Source organism: Bufo bufo, chromosome 5, assembly GCF_905171765.1.
Source record: "Bufo bufo chromosome 5, aBufBuf1.1, whole genome shotgun sequence".
Lineage (NCBI taxonomy): Eukaryota > Metazoa > Chordata > Amphibia > Anura > Bufonidae > Bufo > Bufo bufo.
In genome coordinates, this window is record NC_053393.1 from 508,961,883 (window position 1) to 508,988,332 (window position 26,450).

At 46.9% G+C, this 26,450-nt stretch overlaps 1 protein-coding gene across 1 annotated transcript; it reads left to right on the forward strand.

Annotated features, from left to right (window-relative positions):
• Positions 1 to 5,417: 5,417 nt before the first annotated feature.
• On the forward strand, positions 5,418 to 26,228 carry ENKUR (enkurin, TRPC channel interacting protein). Its single transcript, XM_040434397.1, has 5 exons — positions 5,418 to 5,566; positions 15,156 to 15,301; positions 17,284 to 17,534; positions 24,076 to 24,222; positions 25,987 to 26,228. Exons 1-5 carry the CDS (start codon positions 5,490 to 5,492, stop codon positions 26,158 to 26,160), a joined length of 795 nt encoding a protein of 264 aa, XP_040290331.1. The 5' UTR covers positions 5,418 to 5,489; the 3' UTR covers positions 26,161 to 26,228.
• Positions 26,229 to 26,450: the final 222 nt, after the last annotated feature.

Below are 26,450 nucleotides of genomic sequence, written 5' to 3' on the forward strand. Positions count from 1 at the left end.
AAAATACGGACGACATCCGTGTGCATTCCGAATTTTGCAGAACAGGTGACCCCTAATATAACAGTCCTATCCTTGTCCGTAATGTTCTATTTTTTGGCGGAACGGAAATACAGAAGCGGAATTCACACGGAGTAACTTCCATTTTTTTTGTGTGAACCCATTGAAATGAAAGGTTCTGCATAGAGTCCGCAAAAAAGACTGAACGGACACGGAAAGAAAATACATTCGTGCATACCTGTAGGAGCCCTAATTCCCGGAAGCAACACCTGGATCGGATGTACCAACCTTGACACAAAAATCTGGAGAAACCCAGTTTCCATAAAAATCCGTACTTTATTTATGCAAAAAGATAAAAAAGCCATGCAGACAGACAACAGCATCTACGTGTTTTGGGTCATTGCATACAGACCCTTACTCATGACGTAAGTGCCGCTGCCTTCTCAAACAGCTGATCGGCGGGGGTCCCGGGTGTCGGACTCATGACGTAAGTAAGGGTCTGTATGCAATGACCTGAAATGCGTAGATGCTGTTGTCTGTGTGTATGACTTATTATTTTTCATAAGTAAACTATGGGTGGATTTCTCCATATTTTTTACCAAGAGAACAAATCCGAAAAAGCGTCTTCTACAGATAGACAGCTCTGGTCTGACGGAATGACAAAAATAGCAACCCATAGGTGGCACTAGAGGGGCAGCAATCCCACTGGATGAGATTTATTTATCAAAAATGTCTGAAAACTATGAATGTGAGCAAAAATTAAACAAAAAAAATGAACTATTAGGTCTTGTTCATAGCGTATGTTCGGGGTTCTGTCAGAATTTTGGCGTGCATTCTGCATGCATTCAGATCCGCTGGCTAAGGCCTAGTTCACACGATCGTTTTTTTGGCGAGTGTACTGGCCGTTTTTTTGTGTTCCGTATACGGAACCATTTATTTCAATGGTTCCGCATTAAAAACGGAATGTGTTCCGTAAGCATTCCGTTTCCGTATTTCCGTTCCGTTGAAAGATAGAACATGTCCTATTATTGCCGCAAATCACGTTCCGTGGCTCCATTCAAGTCAATGGGTCCGCAAAAAAAACGGAACACATACGGAAATGTTATGCCCAGCCCAATTTTTTCTATGTAATTACTGTATAATGTATATGCCATACGGAAAAAACAGAAAGGAAACGGAAACATAACGGAAACAAAAAACGGATCCGTAAAAAACGGACCGCAAAACACTGAAAAAGCCATACGGTCGTGTGCAAGAGCCCTAAGGCCGTGTCCGTTTGACGTCTGTGAGAAAAATCAGTCCGTGTTTCATCCGTGTAGCCATCAGTGTTTGGTCCGTGTGTCCATTTTTTGCCCTCCATGTGTCGTTCATATTCCACGGACTCGGCTTATCTGAAAGTTAAAGGGGTTGCCCTGACATATATACTGATTACCTATCATCAGGATAGGTCATCGATATCCGATTGGCGGGGGTCCGACATCCGGCACTCCCGCCGATCAGCTATTTAAAAAGGAGGAGAGCGCTGCTTCATCTTAGTTACACTGCCTGTCGTCTTGGCGGTGCAGTGCGATTACAACTACTTGCTCCATTCACTTGGATATAGGTAATACTTGTAATTACACCACGCTGCCGCTACAGGGGACACAACGCGTAGTGTAATGACCAGGAAGCAGCTCTTGCACGGAGCGCCGCCTTCTCTTCTTCAGCTGATCGGTGGAGGTGTCGAGTGTCGGACCCCCGCTGATCAGATATTGATGACTTATCCTGATGATAGGTCATCAATATATATGGCCGGACAACCCCTTTCATTTCTAAAGCTTCTCCTACCAGTGGTCAGTGAAAAACGGACGAAACACAGACGGAACACAGATGCCATCTGTGTAATGTGCGTGTTTTTTCACGGACCCATAGACTATAATGGGTGTGTTTGGTCCGCATCACGGAGCAAACTGGTGCGGGTCTCTGCGATTTTTTTCACTAACGGTCAGTAAAAAAATACTGATGTGTGAACAGAGAAATTAAAATCAATGGATAAAGCGTGATGTCCATGGAAAATGCGGACAGCACACGTCAGGGAAAAACAGACATGTGAATGAGGCCTAAGGTCCACATGTACCGGAAATTGTAGCGAAAAAGTCTTCAATTCCACCCAAAAAGAACGCAAGAAAAACGGCATGTGATTTTTGCCACGGAAAAGCCAGCACAAAGGGTTAAATCCGCTAGTGAGAACCGCAGTATAAATTAACAGGCTGCAAATTTCAAATCCACACCGCAGGTCAGGGCTCATTCAGACGGCCGAAATGTGTTTTGCGGACCGCAGAACATGGATACCGCCCCGTTTGCGGACCGCGCATGGCCGTCACTCTGATAGAAAATGCCTACTCTTGTCCGCAATCTCGGACAAAATCAGGACATGCTCTACCTTTTCTACGGAGCCGCAGAACGGAACTACGGATGAGGACAGAACGCGGTGTGCTGTCCCCATTAAAAATGAATGGGTCCGCATCCGTTCTGCATCCGGTCGTGTGAATGAGCCCTTACCATGCGTTTTTTCTGCGCAGCGTGCGGATGAGATCTCTTGCTGGTACTGTACAACGCTGCAGATTAGAGGCGTGAAAATCTGCAACGGAAAATCTGCAGCGAATCAGTCACATGTGAACCCGGCCTCAAAGAACAGCAATGATAGAAGCCATGAACCCCCCCCCCCCACCACCACCACCTTCAGGATCTGCACTAGGTATTACTGAATCCGTTTTTCCTGTAGCGTTCCTTTAACCCCTTCAGGACTCTACACAGGGGCGTAGCTAAAAGCTCATGGGCCCTGGTGCAAGAGTTCAGCTTGGGCCCCCGTCCCTCAGTGCTTGTTGGCAAGGGGCAGGGGAGCCCCCCCCCCCCCCTCATGCCAAATTCTTAACCTAACCTCTTCCCTCCAGCCAGAGGTGTAAATTGACCAGTATGCACTTTCTATAATGCCAGTGTCTTATGTGGCACAAGGGTCTTTGGGCCCCCTCAGGCTCCTGGGCCCGGTAGCGACTGCTACCTCTGCACCCTCTATAGCTACACCCCTGGCTCTACATATGGCAGCTGATCGCCGAGAGTTTTTGAAAGGCTGGCTTCGACCGGGGATCCATGCGGCTGCCACTTATAACTCCGAGACTGTCAGCCGGGATTTGTTAATATTCTTTTCACAGGATTTTCAGATGTAAAATAAGGAGCTTTATAAAAGCCGTGTCTCCAGAGCCGCTTCCTCCGAGCCGGCGGCATAATGCAGATTATTGATTTGCGGGAGGAAGGCTTTGGTGAAAGTATTATAAAAGTGTTAGCAGGATCCAGTCGCCGCCCTCGTGATCAATAAATGTAATATTTAAAAAGTGAAAATCTTCTGCCGTTCGCATTAGGCCTCATGCACACAACCGTTTTTTTGGCTTGGATGTGGACCCATTCACTTCAATGGGGCCGCAAAAGATGCGGACAGCACTCAGTGTGCTTTCCGCATCCGTTGCTCTGTTCCGTGGTCCGCCAAAAAAATATAACCTGTCCTATTCTTGTCCGTTTTGTGGACAAGAATAGGCAGTTATGCTAATGGCTGTCTGCGCCGTTCCACAAATTGCGGAAAACGCACACGGACGCCACCCGTGTTTTGCGGATCCGCAATTTGCGGACCGCAAAACACACAACGGTCGTGTGCATGAGGCCTTAAAAGGATTTTCAGATGTGTTAATATTTCATATTGGGAAATGGAAGCAGCTGAAGCTATGATGTGGGCTGTGCACAGGCGGAATATCCCCACCTGTAGGGGGCAGCGTGCATCCAGCGGCTGTTAGTAACGGAATAGATCAGCGCCTTGTAGTAGAGCCTGAGCCAGGAGGTGTCCTCAGCCTCCCAGGGTTGGTTGGTGATAGAAACGCTCCATAGAATTGCAATCGTTGCCACCATTGCTGGGACGTCACCTGTATGGCTACAGGAAGAGTTATTCCTGGCCTCAGTGGTCGCCGGGAGAAGCAGGAGCCATCGCCAAAATGTGTTCGAAATAATAATAGTTTCACCATTAATAGCATATAGACATTAGATAGACAGAAATACAATCAATTATCTATCTTATATATAATGTGTATAGATGGATATGAAATAGATACAGTAGATCACTCCTCCCAACTGTCCCGGCTCTGACAAGACAGTCCCAAATTCATCCTCTGTCCTGTAGTCTCGGCAGGACTACAACCATACCCAACTTCCACTGTGTCCGTGTCTGTCAGCTCCCTGCTCCGCCATTACTGCTGCTTGTGGTTCGGTGCGATACAGTGACATCATCACTCCTGCCGCTAGGGAGGCTCGTCCCCGGGGATCAGGAGCGATGTGGGTGTCGGGGAGCGGGGTGAATATAATCTATATGGGGGCGGCCTAGGAATTTGGGGGCATGTTTTAAAGTTTGGATAACCCCTTTAAGAATTGCCCCCGTGTTAGCCCGAATTGAGAGAAAATCCGGATTTGTTGCAAATCAAAGTTTTCCTAAACTTCGGACCGAATTCCGCTTTGAATGCTTCTCTTTGCTCAACACTAGTTATTTATGACTCTGTTTGTACATGAAGCCCCTCATTATAAAGCGCTACGGAATATGTTGGCGCTATATAAAAAAAGATTATTATTATACTGTGTGGGGGCAATAACGGAGCATCATACTAGGTCAGGGGCACCAAGAGCACATTCCTATGATGTTAGAGCAGTAAAAGGGTATTCTTACTGTGTGTTGGGGCATTCATGGGACTAGGTGGGATTAGTTGTGTGAACATAGACACTGGGTGGGGTACAAAACCGCTGCACCCCCAGTAGTGCTGATAGTGTCCCTACATAGGTACCGTATGAGATAGATAGATAGATAGATAGATAGATAGATAGATAGATAGATAGATAGATAGATAGATAGATAGATATTAGATAGATTGATAGATACATAGAGGATAGATAGATAGATAGATAGATAGATAGATAGATAGATAGATAGATAGATAGATAGATAGATAGATAGATAGATAGATAGATAGATAATAGATAGATATGAGATAGATAGATAGATAGATAGATAGATAATAGATAGATAGATGAGATAGATAGATAGATAGATAGATAGATATTAGATAGATAGATAGATAGATATTAGATAGATAGATAGATAGATAGATAGATAGATAGATAGATAGATGATAGATAATAGATGATAGATTACATAGACAGACAGATATCTGAGATACTTTAGTGCTGACACAGTGTAACTGTACCTCCTGTAAAACGTGTAACTTTCTGCTGAAGATAAACGCAGTGAAACTGTGTCAATAAAGCTGGTTGAAAAGAAGCAGCAGGGGAAACATAACAGCTGAGTGGAAACGGTTGCCGTGGTGACGGTAGAGACAACACTGCTGAGCTGCTGTGCACTGAGCCCAGGGGAGCCGCAGACACCGCACACTGCACCAGGAGCAGCAATCACTGTACTGAAGATGAAGAGCTCCAATCCTGCGGAAAATATCTACAACCTCATCCCCACAGAGGAGGTCAAGATACCCAAACCCCCCAGGTGAGAGCCAGGACTGTCCATTCCCCTCTCTAGTGTGTAATACAGGACAGTATGTGACCTTCAGGTAGGTACATCCGGTGTGTGAATAAAGAGACACCAAAGCTAGAAAGTGAAACAATGTACAACATGTCATAGATTTTTATATATTCTAAAGGTCATAATCTCCTGTATGCAGGTACCCCCCCCCCTCCTCTTCCCCCCCCCCCCCCCCCACACACACTGATAGGTGAATGGATCTATTTATTAGCTATCTATGTAATATCTAATTATCTATTTCTCTATCTATATGTCTGTCTGTCTAGCTATCTAGCATCTATCTACTTATCTATATATCCATCTATCTCATATCTATCTATTGTGAGGTTTCGCTCTGGTAGACAGGATTCGCGGACGCAGTATGGAGGAGGCAACAACAAGTTCTTTGGATCAAACAGTTCAGTGTTTTATTCGCACTTTAGGCAAGTGACAAAACAAGCAGTCATAAACAAACGAATTTTGATTCGTGCAAAATGGCTACAGCCTGACGTGCCGAGTCCCACTGCTATGCTGGATTGTCTGTTGGCCGATATGTTCTATGAAGCTACCAGGAATCTAAAGGAGGGTTCTGTCGGGGGGGGGGGGGGGGGGGGTCGGCAAACCCCGGAAATCCCCACCCCATGCCCGGAGATTTGAGCCGATAAAACCCGTCCGGGATGTACCAACAGCAGACCTGGCTCCCATAGTCTGCTGGCGGTGTCAGGAGCCTGGCCATGTAAGGGCTGACTGTCCCCATTGGGCTGAGCCCATGGACACTAACTATGGCTACCGTCAGTCGCTATATGCCAGGAGGCTGTGTGCAACAGGTACCCCAGAGTCTCTAGATTACTTGTGCCAGGTGGAAGTAGGAGACACTCCAGCTCTGCTGGACTCAGAGAGTCTAGTGACTTAAAAGGCTACACCACCGCGCTGGTGTCTCTAACCACAGTAGCCAGTAGATGGACCCACAAATTTACATTATGAACTCATAATAGGGAGAGACTTCCCGGCACTGTGGCCTGCTATGAGAGTGACTGATACCCAGGGGCGTAACTATAGGGGAAGCGGCTGCTTTGGGGCCATGACCCAGAAGGGGCCCATCCAGGAGGAGGAAGACTAAAGGATTTTGTCAGGGCCCCCTCAACAGTATTACACAATGAAATTATATGGCAGTATAGACAGTGTAGGAAACGGATGGAACAGCTGCCGGCCCTGGTCTGAGAGAGCGATCTTTACTAGCCACAGGAATGGGGGCGGCATGAAAGGAAGGGGTTGCGAAAAAATTACTGGGGGAGGGGGCCCCATTCAAAAATTTGCTGTGGGGCCCGATCATTTCTAGCTACGCCACTGCTGATACCCATGAGACAGGGATAAGCCTAGCAGAGTGGTTCGGCTTAGGGGGGAGACCAGAACCCTAGGAACCTGAGACCGAAGGGCCAGCGGTAGGGGTGACCGCCACTAAGGGGGAGACAACCCCACTAAGTGTGATGGTAGAGGACTTACTGCCGGGTCCTGAATTGTCAATGTCTCCAGGGATAATTTTGGTACAGCCCAACGTCGGGACCCAACCCTATCCTGCACCTGGGAAAATGTGTTAATAGTAGATGGTGAACCACAACAACCTGGGGCAGAGTCAGTGCTTCCCCGTTTTGTGGTTCATCAAGATATCTTGTAAACCAACTACGGGGTGAGCCTATTGAACAGTTGGTGGTCCCCAAGGCTTATCGCAAGCTTGTGTTAGATCTAGCCCACCAACACGTTCTCGGGGGTCACCTGGGGCTGCAGAAAACTTAGGATTGTATTCTACAGAGGTTTTACTGGCCCAGGATATTCAAAGAAGTGGAAGAGTTTTGTAAGTATTGCCCTACCTGCCAGATAACTAGCCCCCGGCCACATTTCCGTAGTCCCCTAGTACCTCTCCCGATAATCAAAGTACCGTTTGACCGAATAGCTATGGATCTCATAGGCCCAGTACCCGGAGGCGGTGCCACTGCGACATACCTCGGCCAAACTTATAGCTAAGGAATTAATGGAGATGTTTTCCCAAGTAGGACTACCTAAAGAGGTTCTGACCGACCAAGGGACCCCTTTTATGTCTAAGGTGATGAGGGAACTCTGTAAGTGTCTGCACATAAAACTACGGACGTCCGTTTACCATCCGCAAAGGAGAAAGGTTTAACCAAACATTAAAAAATATGTTGAAAAGGGTGGTGGCTAAAGATGGGAAGGACTAAGACCTCCTTCTGCCCTATCTCATGTTCGCAGTGCGAGAGGTACCCCAGGCCTCGCCCTTCGAACTGCTATATGGCAGACACCCTCGCGGTCTTTTGGACGTGGCCAAAGAGGCGTGAGAACAACAACCCACACCACATAAAAGTGTCATTGAGTACAGATGCAAGATCGGATAGAGACAGTGTTGCCTCTTGTTAGGGAGCATATGGAGGCAGCTCAGCGAGGCCAGAGTTGGGTCTATAATCGGCAGGATCGGGTCCTGATCTTTAACCCGGGTGATCGAGTTTTGGTTCTGGTGCCAGGTTCTGGTGCCACCCTGGCCAGGTGGCAGGAGCCCTACGAGGTACTCGAGAAAATTGGAGCTGTAAACTACAAGGTACACCAGCCAGGGTGGCGAAAGCCGGAGCAGGTTTACCATTGGAATTTACTCAAACCGTGGATAGATCGGGAAACCTGTTCAGAAGACAGCCCGCGGCCGGGTTTTCTAGAAGAGGTACCGGCCCCTCTGTCTGATGCAAGAGAGGCGGCTGCCACAGTGAAAATTGCTGACAGCCTCTCCTCTAAACAGACTCAGGAGACCAGGGAGTTCGTTAGTCGGAACACAGATGTGTTCTCGGACCTCCCTGGACACACGTCCATAATCCGGCATGACATGGTCGCTGAGCCTCAGGCAAAAGTCTGATTAAAACCATACCAGGTACCTGAGGCTCCGCAACAAGCCGTATCGGAAGAGATGCAGCTAATGTTGCAGCTAGACGTCATTGAGGAGTCAAAAAGTGAGTGGGACAGTCCTATAGTATTTATACCTAAGCCGGACGGGACGTTGCAGTTTGTAACGACTTAACGAGGTTTCCAAATTCGAAACCAGAATTGCGTTATGGATTCCGTTACTACGGACCATAACGTAATTCTATCACGGAATGCATAATATCATAATAGAAGTCTATGGCCTGCATAACGGATCCGTCCCGTTTCCGTTATGCAGGAGAGGACTCCCCTGCATAACGGAAATGGGACGGATCCGTTTTGCAGCCCATAGACTTCTATTATGACGGAATGAATAACGTAATGCCTCAAAAGGCCTTCCGTTATGCATTCCATCATAGAATTGCGTTATGGTCCGTGGTAACGGAATCCATAATGCAATTCTGCTTTTACCACCAAACGAAACGTGAACGAATTTCAAAATATGAAATACGCTCATCTCTAATTACAGCATTCACAGTACGTAATAAATATATTCATACTAGCAGAAGGACCCGGCTTCGCACAGGTATATTTAATCTATTTCATTTAATGTTTGTGTGTGTCATTAAAAGATATCGACAGTATCCCCCATAACAGTGACCTCTACAGTACCCCGCCCGTTTAACAGTGAACTCCACAGTCCCTTACCCCTTAACACTGATCCCCCCACAGTGCCCCGTCACTCTAAAATAGGACCTCCACAGCAGCCCATCCCCTTAACTGTGACCGTCACAGCAGCCTGCCCCTTCAACAGTGAGTTTTAAAGTACCCCATTCGCTTGACAGTGACCTCCACAGTACCCTGCTGCCTTAACAGTGACCTCCACAGTACCCCGCTTCCTTAACAGTGACCTCCACAGTACCCCGCTTCCTTAACAGTGACCTCCACAGTACCCCGCTTCCTTAACAGTGACCTCCACAGTACCCCGCTTCCTTAACAGTGACCTCCACAGTACCCCGCTCCCTTAACAGTGACCTCCACAGCAGTTGCTCCTTTACTATTGGCCCCTGCCCCCTTTAACAGTGACCTCCAAAGCGGCCTGCCCCCTTAACAATAACATCCACAGTGAACGCCTCTTTAACAGTGACCTCCACAGTGCCCGCCCCTTTAACAGTGACCTTCACAGTGCCCTGCCCCTTTAATGCTAGGGCTACATGACTACATGTGTCGCACGACATTTTGTCTCAACAATTTTTATAATGATAGGCTATGGTGTCGCACTCCGACATGTGACATGCTGTAACTGCAACACGACAGTCGCAAAAAATCCATCCAATAGGGATTTTTCTGCGACTGCCGCGTCGCAGCATGTCACATATCGCAGTGCAACCACCATGGACTATCATTATAAAAATTGTCGCGCGACACATGTAGCAGTGTAGTTGTGCCCTATGTGTCGTGCGACTTATTGTCGTTGTGTAGCCCTAGCCTAAAGCTGACCTACAGCAGTGAAGAAAAATGGCTGGGTTGTTATGAAAACCTGGAGTAAAACTGTGTGTATGTGGAGACTAAGGGCCTGCGAGCTTCTATTGGCTGATAAGGGACATGTGACCGTGTGTATTATTATTATTTATTATTATTAAAGTGCCATTTATTCTATAGCGCTGTACATATGATAAGGGGTACACATACATAATACAGACAATTGCATTAAGCATAAACAAGACGAGTTACAGACTGGTACAGAAGGAGAGAGGGCCCCGTCCGTGAAGGGTTTACAATCTACATGGTATGGGAGAAGGACACAGTAGGTGCGGGTGAAGTTGGTCATGGTAGTATAGAGGCAGCAGGGTTACTGGTTGTAGGCTTGTCTGAAGAGGTGAGTTTTTAGGTTTCTTTTGAAGGATTCCATTGTAGGTGAGAGTCTGATATGTTGGGGTAGCGAGTTCCAGAGTGTGGGGGATGCACGGGAGAATTCTTGGAGGCGGTTGTGGGAAGAGGTGATAAGAGGAGAGAAGGAGGTCTTGTGAGGATCGGAGATTGTGTGTGGGGATGTATCGGGAAAGTAGCTCAGAGATGTAGGGAGAGGACAGGTTGTGGACGGCCTTGTATGTATTTGTTAGAATTTTGAACTGAATTCGCTGGGCAATGGGAAGCCAGTGAAGGGATTGGCAGAGAGGAGAGGCAGAGGAGTAACAGGGTGAGAGGTGGATTAGTCGGGCCGCAGAGTTGAGGATAGATTGGAGGGGTGCAAGAGTGCTAGATGGAAGGCCACAGAGGAGAATGTTGCAGTAGTCTAGGCGGGAGATGATGAGGGCATGTGCAAGCATTACCTCCTCATAGAAACTGATTAAATTAGTTTGATATGACCATGCTGATATGGCGTTATTTGCTTATTTTCTTTGAGGTATTTCAAGATAGCATCTCTTAGAATACCTTCAAACAGCTTACCCACGACAGATGTTAAACTTACCAGCCTAAAGTTTCCGGGCTCTGTTTTGTTTAAATATTGGCACCACATTTGCCATGCGCCAATCCTGTGGGACATTCCCTGTCAGTATAGAGTCCTTAAATATCAGAAATAAGGGTCTGGCTATGACATTACTTAATTCTCTTAGGATATGGGGGTGTATGCCATCTGGTCCAGGCGATTTGTCTATTTAAATATTTTTAAGACGCCGCTGTACTTCTTTCTGGGTCAGACAGGGCACTTTCTATGGGGCATTTACTTTTACATTCTGCATTTCATCTTATTTTTCTCAGTGAATTCAGTGGAGAAAAAAATATTTAACAGCTTTGCTTTCTCCTTAACTCTCTCAGCAAATCCTCCATCATTGCTCTGTAGAGGGCCGACACCTTCAGATTTATATATTTTTACCATTTATATAATTGAAAAACCTTTTAGGGTTAGTTTTACTCTCTTTGGCAATTAATCTCTCGGTCTCTAGTTTGGCCGCTTTTATTAGTTTTTTACATATTCAATTTTTTTCCTCATAGTTTTTCAGTGCTTCCGTTCTACCCTCCTGTTTTAGTGATTTAAATGCTTTATTTTTGTCATTTATTGCTTTCTTTACTGTTCTATTTATCCACATTGGTTTCTTCTTGTTCCTTAACCTTTTATTCCCATACGGTATGTACCTCTCACACAATGAGATTTTAGGATGCTTTTAAAGATATCCCATTTTGTGGCTGTATTTTTATTTTTGAGGACTTTGTCCCAGTTAGTTAGGCCTATGGCCTCTCTTAGTTGGCTAAATTTAGCTTTTTTGAAGTTTGGTATTTTTGTTCCTCCATGTAGAAATGCTCTTTTGAATGACAATTGGAAGGTTGTTACTTTATGGTCACTATTTCCCAGGTGTCCCCCAACCTGCACGTCTGTTGTTCTGTCAGGTCTATTGGTTAATACTAAGTCCAGTATGGCCGTCCCTCTAGTCAGGTCCTGAACCAGTTGGGAAAGGTTACCGTATTTTTCGCCCTATAAGACGCACCGGCCCATAAGACGCACCTAGGTTTTTGGGGAGGAAAATAAGAAAAAAAATATTTTTAACCAAAAGGTGTGCTTTTGGTGGGTTTGGAACTAATGGTGGTCTGTGGATGACGGACACTGTTATGGGGGGTTCTGTGGATGACGGACACTGTTATGGGGGGGATCTGTGGATGACGGACACTGTTACGGGAGGATCTGTGGCTGGCACCGTTACAGGGGGATCTGTGGCTGGCACTGTTACAGGGGGATCTGTGGCTGGCACTGTTACAGGGGGGATCTGTGGATGGCACTGTTATATATGTGCCATCCACAGACCCCCCACCCCATAACAGTGCCATCCACAGACCCCCCCATCCCATAACAGTGCCATCCACAGATGTCCCCCAAAAAATGTCATCCACAGATCCCCCCGCCGCTCCAGTATACTAATAAAAAATGTCTTATTCAATTAATAGTTATTAAACATGCCCCCCCACTCCTAATAGTACCGTACATCCTAACCGCTTCAGTACAACGCAGGCAGGCCGGGCGGCCGGCGCGTCCCTCACTGACGTCACTTGCCTGCGCCGCCTGCTTCATTCATAAAGTAGGCGGCGCAGGCACGTGACATCAGGGAGTTACGCTGCCGCCCGCCCGGCCTGCCTGCCTGCATTCTACTGAAGCGGTTAGGATGTAAGGTACTATTAGGAGTGGGGGGGGCATGTTTAATAACTATTAATTGAATAAGACATTTTATATTAGTATACCGGAGCGGCGGGGCGGGGCTATAGTACACTGACTGCACCGCCCCGCCGCTATTGCCGGCCCCCAGCTCCTCCTCCCAGTCCCTCCCCCGCTCGCTCGTACATCGCAGCTTGCGATGTAAAACTGCCAGCATTCGCCCCATAAGACGCAGGGGCATTTTCCCCCCATTTTGGGGGGAGAAAAACGGCGTCTTATGGGGCGAAAAATATGGTCATTGTCTTTGGTTATTGCCAAGAACCTGTTTCCTTTATGAGATTTACATGTTTCCGTTTCCCAGTCTATATCTGGGTAGTGGAAGTCCCCCTAATAACCACCTCATTATGACTTTACATAAAGGCAGACCCCTCCCCCTCTCCGGTTTTGACGATCCTTTCTAACCCTGTACATTAACCGCCCAGTCATAGCTATCATCCAGCCATGTCTCAGTTATTCCCACTATGTCATAGTCCTCCTCACACATCACTAATTCCAGTTATCCAGTGTTATTAGTCAGGCTTCTGGCATTAGTGTTCATACAATTAAGAGGTTTATATTTTTTACCCTACACCTTTCCTTCTGAACTGTTCTAGTCCCTCCTTCCATTCCTCCCCCAGTCCCACTACCTTGCCCCCGGTCTCTATCTGCACTATCTTCCCCTCCTATAACGGATAGATAGATAGATAGATAGATAGATAGATAGATAGATAGATAGATAGATAGATAGATAGATAGATAGATATGAGATGAATAGATTACTTTCAAAACTCAATTTAAACTGTACAATAAAGTTACTTTATTATTTATTGTGATCAGTGACTGCTTTTAATAAAAGGTAAAACCGTAAAAATTCTGGCCTTGAGTCTAGGGATTGCACGACCCCATGGTCGCACTGAGGCACAGGTAAGCGCTGTGTATGTTACCTGCGATTTGGCTGAGACACAGAAGTCAAGAAAGATACAAACCTTCTGGAATTTTGGGGGCAGAAGATCTCTTCCAGTATAGAGTTCAGTGTAAGACGCGTGCAACGTCAACTCACGTCTCAACAATTTTGGTTTTTGAAGGCTACCCTGTGACTTTAGTTTTGAGGCAGCAAGATCGTATGATCACTTTGGGACTTTGCAAGTGATAATTGTGAGTGCGGGTGCATTACTACATGCGATGTGATGCGACAATTGCAAAACTCCAAACCCGATGAAGTTTTACACACAAGGCTTTTCAGTTCAGTGTCTTTATGTGCGATTCTAACTCACTTGCAACGTCAGCATTTTCTTTTTTCAGTGTCTAAATTGCAGGCAACCTGCAGCCAAATCACCCCCTAAAATAGTCCTGCAACTTGACTGCAACTGCATCAGAAACAAATCACACACATTGTGAATTGCACGATTATCATGAAAATTGATGCCGTGCAACCAAAGTCACCGCAAAGCCCTAATCGAAAAGGAGAGCCCTTTGAAGAACACCTACCAAGGATTAGAGATGTCGCGAACATCAAATTTTCCGTTCTCAAACGGCGAACGCGAATTTCCCCAAATGTTTGCGAACGGGCGAACCGCCATAGACTTCAATAGGCAGGCGAATTTTAAAACCCACAGGGACTCTTTCTGGCCACAATAGTGATGGAAAAGTTGTTTCAAGGGGACTAACACCTGGACTGTGGCATGCCGGAGGGGGATCCATGGCAAAACTCCCATGGAAAATTACGTAGTTGACGCAGAGTGTGGTAAGTTGAATTCGCAATGCGATTAATATAACCTGCATTAATCGCATTGCGATTACAACTTAGAGCTGGGTTACTAATGGTTGTATTGCTAGAATTGACGAATATAATGAATATAGCACTATATTCTCAATCTTCGTTATATTCTAGCAATACAACCATTAGGAACCCAGCTCTAAGTTGAATTCGCAATGCGATTAACATAACCTGTATTAATCGCATTGCGATTACAACTTAGTCAAATTTGTGACACTGCAGCTTGAGAATGAATCGAAGATGGATGTTGTCCTTGCTTTTTGATAGGAGGTGGGAGGGTCTGGGAGGGAGGGTATGATGCTGATTGGCTGGAATGTGTCTGCTGACTGTGAGGTACAGGATCATAGTTTGCTCAATGATGAAGTATAGGGGGCGGACCGAACATCGCATATGTTCGCCCGCCGCGGCAAGCGTGAACAAGCTATGTTCGCCGGGAACTGTTCGCCGGCGAATAGTTCGGGACATCTCTAGGGATCCCTGACAATAGGTTGATCGCTGGGGCGCCCCCTGGTGGAGATATGAATTATTAATATCAAGAAGGATTCCCTCCATGATGGGGGGAGGAGTGGGGGCAAATCTTTATTTGGTATCAGTTGTAACACATCTACCAAGGGTAAGTGACTTGTTAAGAATTGTTCATTTCCACTAAATTAGATGGAATTGACTTTATTTTATCATGTCTTTGTGTTCAGGTATACTTCAACATTCAGGGATTCTGTGAAGCTTGAAGAAAACAAAAATAAAGCAGCCCACAAAACCATGGGTCCAGCCAAAGTAGAGGTGCCCTCCCCTAAAGAATTTCTACACAAGCACACAAAGGAGACCACCCTGACAGAAAGTAAGTGACGTTATATGTCTGCAGGTAGATTAGAGCCTAGCCCTTGGTGGTTTCACAATACTCCATTGTTCCCACACTTCTAGGTTGAAGTGAAGATAATTTGGTGTCCAGTATTAGAAATATAGGTATTTTTTCTAGGAACAGTGCCCCTAGAGTCCTTGGGCTACGTATGGTATTGCAGCTCAGTAATACATAGAATGGGGCTGATCTGCAGTTCTAGGCCCTGCCCGTGGTAAGAGTTTATGGGTAAGAGAAGACCCTTTGAAATCATTTGTTCTTCACTGCAGTTATTTGCATGAAAACTGTTTGGGAATGTGAACATCATTGCTTTCCTGTCTCTTACAGTTGAAGTTACATACACCCTGTTAGGGTCACCTCATAACAAGGATTTGGGGGTGCATTTTAATTTTAAAAAAATTGATGCACATTGCATTTTTTTGCCTCAAGCTGTGGCATGACTGGACAAATGTGTGAAGTGCAGTGATCCCTAAAGGCACAAATGTAGAGGCAAGGTTGTTGTAGAACCTGCACAGATTTGGTCACATGACCATATCTGTGCAGGTCCTGAAGCCACAGGGCAGAACAGCATCGCTTCTCAAAAGAGGAGAGAGTGCGAGCTGTAAGTGTACAGGGTCTATTCTAGGGTTTAGTCTGGGGTCTGTATTTGTTTACGGGGTCTGATCTGAGGTCTGTTTATTTAGGGAGTCTGGTCTGGAGTCTGTTTACGGGGTCTACTTTAGACTCTCTATTTGTTTAGGGGGTTTGGTGTCTGCATTTGCTTACAGGGTGTTATGGCATGGGGTGTGGAGCCACTGTGTCAACCAACATATTTGACTTTGGGCCAATCCTAAGGGCATTATCCTGGCAATCTCCTGGTATTCACCCTTTAACTCCTGTGCTGCCAGGGACAGGGCAAGGTCAGGGCTGGCTAAGTATGTGTTATACAGTAACATTCTGAGGTCAGGGCAGGCAGCAAAGGAACAACACTGATACCAGGCAAAGGTCAGAATGCAGTAAAAGGGCAGAAAGTCAGTACACTGGAAGACAACAAAACAGACCCCTTTGCAGGATACTAGCATGCTCGGAAACATATTGCTCAGGCACCCTCCCACAAGAGCAGGTGTCTGAAGTACTCCAAGGTAGCTATCCATTGAATGGAGCAGATTAGGGTGCATGTGCTGGCCCTTTAAGAGCCATAGGGAGTATGCGCACCTTACGGGTACAGAAGGAGAGGCCAAGACAGCAAATAGGATATAGCTTGCGTTGAGGGATAGAGTAAGCTTGGCAGCCGGGCCCCCCAGGAAAGGAAGAGCAGGAGGTGGGTCTGTGTTGTCACAAAACCCGGGAGGGGTGAGTGAAGCAGCAGCAGCAGCCGGCCGTCACTGTATCAGAGGGTTTGGTCTCTACATAGGGCACCAAAGTACCTTGACCCGGGCCCTGGGCACCAACAATGCTTAAATCATAGGTGCAATTTCACTTACCAAACCTCCAAAATCCCCAAAGTGCCCACTCTAGGACTGGAGAAATAAATCTGCATATCACATATTGGTTTTCTCACCTTTTATTGCTTGGGACACGACCACACATTCAGGTTTATTGATGAAGGTTTTGGAAGTCAAAACCAGGAGTGGATTCAAAAAGGAGGAGACATTGCATCTGTCCTTTATACTTTCTCTCCTTTATGATCCACACTTGATTTTGGCTTCAAAACTGCATCAAAAAAACCTGAACGTGTGGCCATACTCTAATTTCGCAAATAGGGCATAGGAAGAAAGGGGAGCCACCATGCTCTTGGTGACATATGGAGGACACTACTCCCCCCCACCCCAATCAGCAATTTAACCAGAGTTAAATGGGTGCATCGGAAGTGACTACTACGGTATTGAAAATCAAAGTATATTAAAAAGTGGCATTATAAAATGATCAGATATTTCAGGAAACCCATCATGACATATGTGCTTTGCACTCTTGTTACCAACAAGAGAACGCATTATATGATTCCACAGGTAGACCGCCCCGGTGCTTGGCAGAAGAGAAGCGCCCGCCGGTACCACAAAGAACAGAGCAGCCAATCATGGGAGTGCAAACAAACAAAAGCTTCATCACCACCAACGTAGCTGAAGCGGTTATGGCCGTGCCCAAGAAACCACAGCCCATCTATGTGGACACCAAAAAGGGGGATAAACATCTTCTGGAAACCTCTGGACTTGTTCCCAAATACTTAAAGAAGAAGGTAATATCACTGCGGCCACCTCACGGGCTCTTAACAGAACAGGAAAGAGTACATAATTTATACAGTGCATTAATAGCAGGCTGATATCAATCATCTCAAGTGACAGGTCCCTCATACTTACTGAGCACTCCCGCTGATGTGTACGTTATTGTGGAGGCTCCACATGACAGCAGGCCTAATGCATAGGATATACTGTGCTCTAGAAATGGCCATTACCTAATCCGAGCAGAACGAAACGCGCGGTCTCCTGGTTGAGCTTTTAGACGGTCTTTGAAAAAGCTGAAACAAATCATTCAGAACGGGCCAAAGATCCCGCTGTCCAAGTATCTTTACCATAGTTCTAATAAAGGGGTCTTCTAATGATATGCCGTCCATATCCGCAGCCCTGAGGGCTGGTACGAGAGAGGTGCTGCATAAGACAACTACTGTAGGAGAAAAAACATTACCTAGAAACGCGCCTGCCGCCATAGATGGCTTTCATCGGAAATTATTTTTAAGACTTCTTGACTGGGAACCCAAAGCTAAGATCTGCAAAAGATCCAAATCTTGTGATACAATCAGAACCTTAAAAACTGAAGAAATGACCTCAATATCATTGATGTAAAAAAAGAAAATCAGGCAATCTCTTTCTAAGGCCGCATGCACACAACCGTGGTGTGTTTTGCGGTCCGCAAATCCCGGATCCGCAAAACACGGGTGGCGTCCGTGCGCGTCCCCGCAATTTGCAGAACGGCACGGACAGCTTTTACGTATAACTGCCTATTCTTGTCCGCAAAGCGCGGACAAGAATAGGACATGTCATATTTTTTTTGCGGTGCGGAACCACGGAAAGAAACACCACGGAAGCACTCTGTAGTGCTTCCGGTGTTCCGTTTCGTGACTCCGTTCCGCATCTCCAGAATTGCGGACCTATTCAAGTGAATGGGAGAGCATCCGTGATGCGGGGTGCACACGACCGGCGGCCGTGGATTGCCGACCCGCCGTTTGCGGGCCGCAATATGGCCGCCCAACGGCCGTGTGCATGAGGCTTTAAAGGGGGTTCTCCGGCCCCAACTTGAAAATTGCCCATATTCATTACCTGTGGAGGAAAGGTTATTACACCAATACTTAGGCCTTCCCGTTGCCGTATTGCGGATCCGCAATACACGGGCACCGTTCCGTGTGCATTTCGCATCACGGATGCGGACCCATTCACTTCAATGGGTTCGCAAATCCGGAGATGCGGAATGGTGCAGAACGGAAGCACGGAACAGAACCCTACGGAAGCGCTACTTCCATTCCGCAAAAAGATAGAACATGTCCTATCTTTTTGCGGAACGGGCAGATCGCGGACCCATTAAAGTGAATGGGTCCGCGATCCGCTGCCCCACGGTCGGTGTTCGTGCATTGCGGCCCGAAATTTGCAGGCCGCAGCACGGCCACGGGTTCGTGTGCAGGAGGCCTTACCCTCCCCAGCGCAGCCCTTCCTAGGATTCTCTTCACAGTCACGTGACCGCTCCTGAAGCATTTTCAAGTCTTCTGGTCCAGCGCCGTCTTCTTCTTTTACTGCTTGAGGCAGGAGACGGAACCTCATCACTGACGTCACCCCCTCCTGCCGGCCTTCCTCGGTCCCGTCGCTTTCACACTACTGCGCAAGCGCTGGGACCGCCGGCCAACTTCTGAGTGTACAGGCTTCTATGTGAAACCTGTGCTGACTCCTGCACAGCGCGATGTAAGCGCTGTACATGAGTGACAGCATAGCGATCAGCCACAGAGGATGATGACTATGCTGTGGAGGTCTCGTCTGCTAGACCTGGAGAACCAGCTGCCCTGAAGGTGAGGAGATCACACCCCGCTGTTTGTTCAGTAAGACAGGAATTTAGGAATTTCTGCCAAGTCCATTCAGAAGAGACCAAACTCGTTCCTATCTGTATACCGCCGCCTGGTATCGGGTCTATATACCAAGTAAGACCCCGATCTATGCATGCCAGTGTAACAGGGAATGCTGGGAGGGGTATCGGCGCAGGTACGGTTATAAATGGGTATCGCCCAGTTTATCTAGAGGCAGATATAACCAAAAAATAGCTGAATTCTATTAACGGGGGCGACCAGGCTTTTAAAATTGATGGCCTATGGTCAATATTAGATGGGTGGGGGTCCCACTCTCGCCAATCAGTGGTGGGGGCAAAAGCTGCCATCTCTTCGTTGTTCATATTGTGAATGCCATGTTTTTAGCTGTTCTGACTTCAGCTCACGCCCATTCAAGTGAATAAAGCAGAGCTGCAATACCAGACAGGGCCTATGCACATGAGTGGCGCTGTTCCTGGAAATAAAAATAAAAATTAAAATGCCCCTTTTTTCTAGTCCTAGACAACCAGTATAAATGGGAGCATTTCACCTAAAAATGGGTAACTATAAAATCAGATACGAAAAACAATGGAAAAACGTCTCGGTAACAGGCGCCTCGTAGATTCAAGGGCAGCAGAGAGACAAAACAATTGTAACATTGGGCCTCATACAACCAGTAAGATAAATTACTGACGGAAGGGACGCATTCTTCCCAAATAACTCAAAACAAACCGAGGAACGCTCCCTCCCACGAGATAGGGACGTGGTACAATACGGTGGTCAACCAGATTAGGAAACCGCAAGCCCACACAGGGTTACGGCGAGGCCCTTGGACACGTTCCTGTCACCAGCAGCATACGGGCCGGCCAAACTACATGTAAAAGAATAGCGTTCAGGCTGAAAAACAGCGCCACACTTGTCCACAGGTCGGGTGTGGTATTGCATTCTACTGTAACTCGGCAGATATCCTGAATTCCTCAATAGTCATGTACCACTGTGTAATATGTAACCCATGGTACGACAATATTAGTACATGTGTGCTGAGGCCACCCGTCGGATATATTGGCCCACATTTACTACACTTTGAGGAAATTATCGCAAATGACGGCAACAAATTTGACGAGGGACCAGAAAACTGGGCACCGGATGTAGATTTTGTCAAATTTCTTAAGAAAGGCCGGTAATGGTTATATTGCTGCAGCCTCTGTGTCTGTCTCTCCCACTTCAGCTCACTCCTGTGGATGTGGATGTCACTGTTATGGGGGGCGCTGTTATGGGGGGCGCTGTGGATGTCACTGTTATGGGGGGCACTGTGGAGGTCACTGTTATGGGGGCGCTGTGGAGGTCACTGTTATGGGGGGCACTGTGGAGGTCACTGTTATGGGGGGCACTGTGGAGGTCACTGTTATAGGGGGCACTGTGGAGGTCACTGTTATGGGGGGCACTGTGGAGGTCACTGTTATGGGGGTCACTGTGGAGGTCACTGTTATGGGGGTCACTGTTATGGGGGTCACTGTTATGGGGGTCACTGTTATGGGGGGCACTGTTATGGGGGGCACTGTGGAGGTCACTGTTATGGGGGGCACTGTGGAGGTCACTGTTATGGGGGGCACTGTGGAGGTCACTGTTATGGGGGGCACTGTGGAGGTCACTGTTATGGGGGGCACTGTGGAGGTCACTGTTAGGGGGGGCACTGTGGAGGTCACTGTTATGGGGGGCACTGTGGAGGTCACTGTTATGGGGGGCACTGTGGAGGTCACTGTTATGGGGGGCACTGTGGAGGTCACTGTTATGGGGGGCACTGTGGAGGTCACTGTTATGGGGGGCACTGTGGATGTCACTGTTATGGGGGGCACTGTGGAGGTCACTGTTATGGGGGGCACTGTGGAGGTCACTGTTATGGGGGGCACTGTGGATGTCACTGTTATGGGGGCGCTGTGGAGGTCACTGTTATGGGGGGCACTGTGGAGGTCACTGTTATGGGAGCACTGTGGAGGTCACTGTTATGGGGGCCCTGTGGAGGTCACTGTTATGGGGGCCCTGTGGAGGTCACTGTTATAGGGGCACTGTGGAGGTCACTGTTATGGGCGCTGAGTATAAGTGATAGGGCTCGTGCACAGAACCGTATCTATTTTGCGGTCTGCAAGTCACGGATCCACTAAATAAGGTTACTGTCCGTGTGCGATTTACATTGAGTTCTATGGGTTTTAGATCTGCATTATGAGGACCAGAATAGGACATGTTCTATCTTTCGCAGAATTGACATACGGATGTGGAAAGCACATGGATGTTATCAGTGTGTTTTTTACACCCGTATGTCAGTTCCAGTACAGATAGAACATGTCCTATTCTGGTCCTCAAAATGAGGTCCTCAAATCCATAGAACTCAATGGGACTGCAAAAAATGCGGATCGCAAAATGGATACGGTCGTGTGCATAAGGGTTTAGATAAACAGCTCAGCAGGCAGGATCATACAAGACAGGCTTAGATACACCACTCAGCAGGCTGTGTCATACAAAATGGGATTAGATAGACAGCTCAGCAGGCAGTATCATACAAAATGGGATTAGATACACATTTTAGCATGCTGTATCATAGAAGATGGGATTAGATACACCACTCAGCAGGCTGTATCACACAGGATAAGATTAGATACACATGTTAGGGCAGAGCCTGTGGACGGTCAGTGATGGGATTAGATACACCACTCAGCAGGCTGTATCACACAGGATAGGATTAGATACATGTTAGGGCAGAGCCTGTGGACGGTCATTGATGGAATTAGATACACCACTCAGCAGGCTGTATCACACAGGATAGGATTAGATACATGTTAGGGCAGGGCCTGTGGACAGTCAGTGATGGGATTATATACACAGCAGGCTGTATCACACAGGATAGGATTAGATACACATGTGAGGGCAGAGCCTGTGGACGGTCAGTGATGGGATTAGATACACCACTCAGCAGGCTGTATCACACAGGATAGGATTAGAATTAGATACATGTTAGGGCAGGGCCTGTGGACGGTCATTGATGGAATTAGATACACCACTCAGCAGGCTGTATCACACAGGATAGGATTAGATACATGTTAGGGCAGGGCCTGTGGACGGTCAGTGATGGGATTAGATACACCACTCAGCAGGCTGTATCACACAGGATAGGATTAGATACATGTTAGGGCAGGGCCTGTGGACGGTCAGTGATGGAATTAGATACACCACTCAGCAGGCTGTATCACACAGGATAGGATTAGATACATGTTAGGGCAGGGCCTGTGGACGGTCAGTGATGGAATTAGATACACCACTCAGCAGGCTGTATCACACAGGATAGGATTAGATACATGTTAGGGCAGGGCCTGTGGACGGTCAGTGATAGAATTAGATACACCACTCAGCAGGCTGTATCACACAGGATAGGATTAGATACACATGTGAGGGCAGAGCCTGTGGACGGTCAGTGATGGGATTATATACACAGCAGGCTGTATCACACAGGATAGGATTAGATACACATGTGAGGGCAGAGCCTGTGGACGGTCAGTGATGGGATTAGATACACCACTCAGCAGGCTGTATCACACAGGATAGGATTAGATACATGTTAGGGCAGGGCCTGTGGACGGTCAGTGATGGAATTAGATACACCACTCAGCAGGCTGTATCACACAGGATAGGATTAGATACACATGTGAGGGCAGAGCCTGTGGACGGTCAGTGATGGGATTAGATACACCACTCAGCAGGCTGTATCACACAGGATAGGATTAGATACATGTTAGGGCAGGGCCTGTGGACGGTCAGTGATGGAATTAGATACACCACTCAGCAGGCTGTATCACACAGGATAGGATTAGATACATGTTAGGGCAGGGCCTGTGGACGGTCAGTGATGGGATTAGATACACCACTCAGCAGGCTGTATCACACAGGATAGGATTAGATACATGTTAGGGCAGGGCCTGTGGACGGTCAGTGATGGAATTAGATACACCACTCAGCAGGCTGTATCACACAGGATAGGATTAGATACACATGTGAGGGCAGAGCCTGTGGACGGTCAGTGATGGGATTATATACACAGCAGGCTGTATCACACAGCAATTGCGGACAAGAATAGGCAGTTCTATGGGGGGTGCCGGCCGGGTGTATTGCGGATTCGCAATGCACCACGGACGTGTGAATGGACCCTAAGATTGTTCTATCCGCCTGTATGAGGACAAACCTTTTTGACAAGGTGACTAGTAACAGCCATTTGTCAGTTTTCCCATACATTACTAGAAGGAATAACAAAGGAAGTTAGGACAGAGTATAGGACAAGGTTCTCTAACTTTGTTACGTCAAGGAGAATGCAGGTATTTATGGTTGAGTTTTAGAAAGTTGAAAAACTATTTAAGGGTTGCAGATTAACATGACCTAAAAAGACACCGGCTCGGATCATTCTGGATGTGCCGCGGAACCAGCAGTCATTTTAATGTGTGGCGGCCGACAGTTTCCCTCAAAAGAGGATTTTCTTAAATTCCCCAAATAAAATCTGTGTATAGTTGTAATCTTCTTTATAAAGATGAGATGTGTCTCACGTGGCGATTCACATGCATCGTATATGGAGCAAGCATCAAACATCTGGAGATTTACACAGTAAACATGCATGCGGACACATCGGTAATATTGTTATTGTTCAATATGTTGTTTTTTTTTGACTCTTCAGGATTATGGCTCTACTCCTGAGTATTTAGCAAAGAGGAATGAGGAAGTCCGGAGGGCTCAGGAGGAATATGATGCCTATGTGAAGGAACGACTGCGGATGGGAGCCATGAAGCAACTCTCTGAAGAAGAGCGACAGTGCGTGCTCGAGGTAAGGATTTTTATGTCGATGTTTTGTCACCTCTTAGGACACTACCCCAGGGGTGTGCAGATCATTGTAGTCACCGTGCGTCACAGGTAAAATCACAGCATTAGGCCTCATGCACACGACCGGTGTGTTTTGCGGTCCGCAAAAGGCAGATCCGCATAACACGAATAGCGTCCGTGTGCGTTCCGCAGTTTGCGGAGCGGCACGGACAGCCTTTAATATAACTGCCTATTCTTGTCCGCAAAGAGCGGACAAGAATAGGACAGTTTATATTTTTTTTTTGCGGACCACGGAACGGAGCAACGGATGCGGACAGCACACGAAGTGCTGTCCGCATCTTTTGCAGCCCCATTGAAGTGAATGGGTCCACATCCGAGCCGCCAAAACTGCGGCTCGGATGCGGCCCAAAACAACGGCCGTGTGCATGAGGCCTTAGGGCAATTTGACACGAGTGTAATCTGTCCTGCAAACGCAATCCATGTGACGGCGGTACCCTGCTCCTCTGACATGAACTCACAGCATCATAGTGATTTATAGATGCTGTGTGTTCCTGTCTGACCCATGGGGCTACTGAACTGTACTCACAGCATTACGGGAAGCCAGCAGTCAGACAGCAACACACAGCATCATAAGATATTATGGTGCTGTGAGTTCGGGTCAGAGGAGCAGCGTTTAGTCCAAGAATTACAGCCGTCACACAAAGCGTGTATCCCAAACTGAATACACTTGTGTGAAATTGGCCTTGGGCTGAGTTCACACTACCACTTTGGCTTCCAATTATAATGGAAGCAAAAACACACTGGCTGATCTGATCCATCAGGGGTTCTTCCTTTTGATGGGAACCATAGCACTGTATTTTGCGCTACTCTATTCTTCCAGTCAAGTATGACGGAATCTGCATTAGAGACTCCATCACAGACCTGAACATGGCCCTGCGTCACGTGACCTCACCGTTTCCCAGCACGAAAAAAAAAAAAAGTTTGCGCATGACTTTGCGACCATTGCAAAAAGAACTGACCAGGTCAACAAGTCAACCTATAGCCCTAGCCGTACTATACATCATTCCTGTGGTGCCTTCAAAGTGGGAAGCTTCTGCTGGGGAGAAACAAAGGTCTGACCACAAATTGCCTTTGATCCTCCACGATAAGCAGCATCGGCAATATCTGGCAGCTGCTTAATTCCCCTGCGGTGTTAGATTAAAGAGCTTCATGTCAGATGCACATGTTCGGGAGGGTAATACAGATGACACATCAACAGGATAGGCCATGAGTCTGTGATCATTTATGGTCTGACCCCTGATATGATCACAGATGAGCACAAAGAAAGGACTCTCGCCCATGTGGATGTATCTTATACTGCAGCACCAGACAACTACATAGCTGTGGACACACTGTATATGGTACTTCATTCAAAGGACTTCCACGCTCCAGACACTGTGGTCCCTTTGTTCTCCTGGTTGGAGCCCCTGCAGCCCAGAGGCCATCAATGAGAGATTCGGGAAATGCTGTTTTAATGGGGGGAGGATAGAACTGGTAAATGTTGCCAAAGATCCATGCTGTTGTCATATGGAGTGAACGTGGATCTTGTCTGAGCTGACCCCGGCCCTCCATCATATTGCACATACCTGAGTCACTGCATATTATATTAGGTCTGCTCATATGGCTATGGCTTGACCTGTTTTCTATAGGCACCCCCTGCTTGCAGTTTTTTTTCCTATGTAGTCAACTATGACTTATTTTCCAATAAAAAATGTTCTTATTTTCATAGGGAATCAAGAAAAACTGGGATCAGATCCACCACGAATATCAGAGCCTGTCAGTAGTGATTGATACACCCCTGAAAAAAGCGCACAAAGAGAGGATGGAAGCAGAAATGAGACAGTTGGAGAAAGATATGGATACGATTGAAAGGCACACGATCATCTACATCGCTAATAACTAAATGTCCCCTAGACGTAGTGTGCATAGTAAATATAGGGGAGAAGATAATAAATTATACTTTTCGATGTGGCTGTTGGTATTCTTTATTTATCTTTGCGCTTGTTAAAATGGTATTTACATCTTAGAATTCTATAAAAGGATGGTAAATCGCTAGGATATGCCATCACTTTATGAAGGGTAGGGGGTCTCACACCGATTCTGAGAATGAAGGGGCCATAGTGCTGATCTAGTGCTGCATCTGCAGGGGCCAGGTACGGGTGGATAATATTCTGTATTTGTCGTGACGCCAAT

Coding starts and splice junctions, on each gene's coding strand:
- ENKUR (XM_040434397.1), top strand. CDS start 5,490: ATGAAGAGCTCCAATCCTGCGGAAAATATCTACAACCTCATCCCCACA. Junction 5,567..15,155: donor AAGATACCCAAACCCCCCAG/GTGAGAGCCAGG, acceptor CTTTGTGTTCAG/GTATACTTCAACATTCAGGG. Junction 24,223..25,986: donor AGCGACAGTGCGTGCTCGAG/GTAAGGATTTTT, acceptor TTATTTTCATAG/GGAATCAAGAAAAACTGGGA.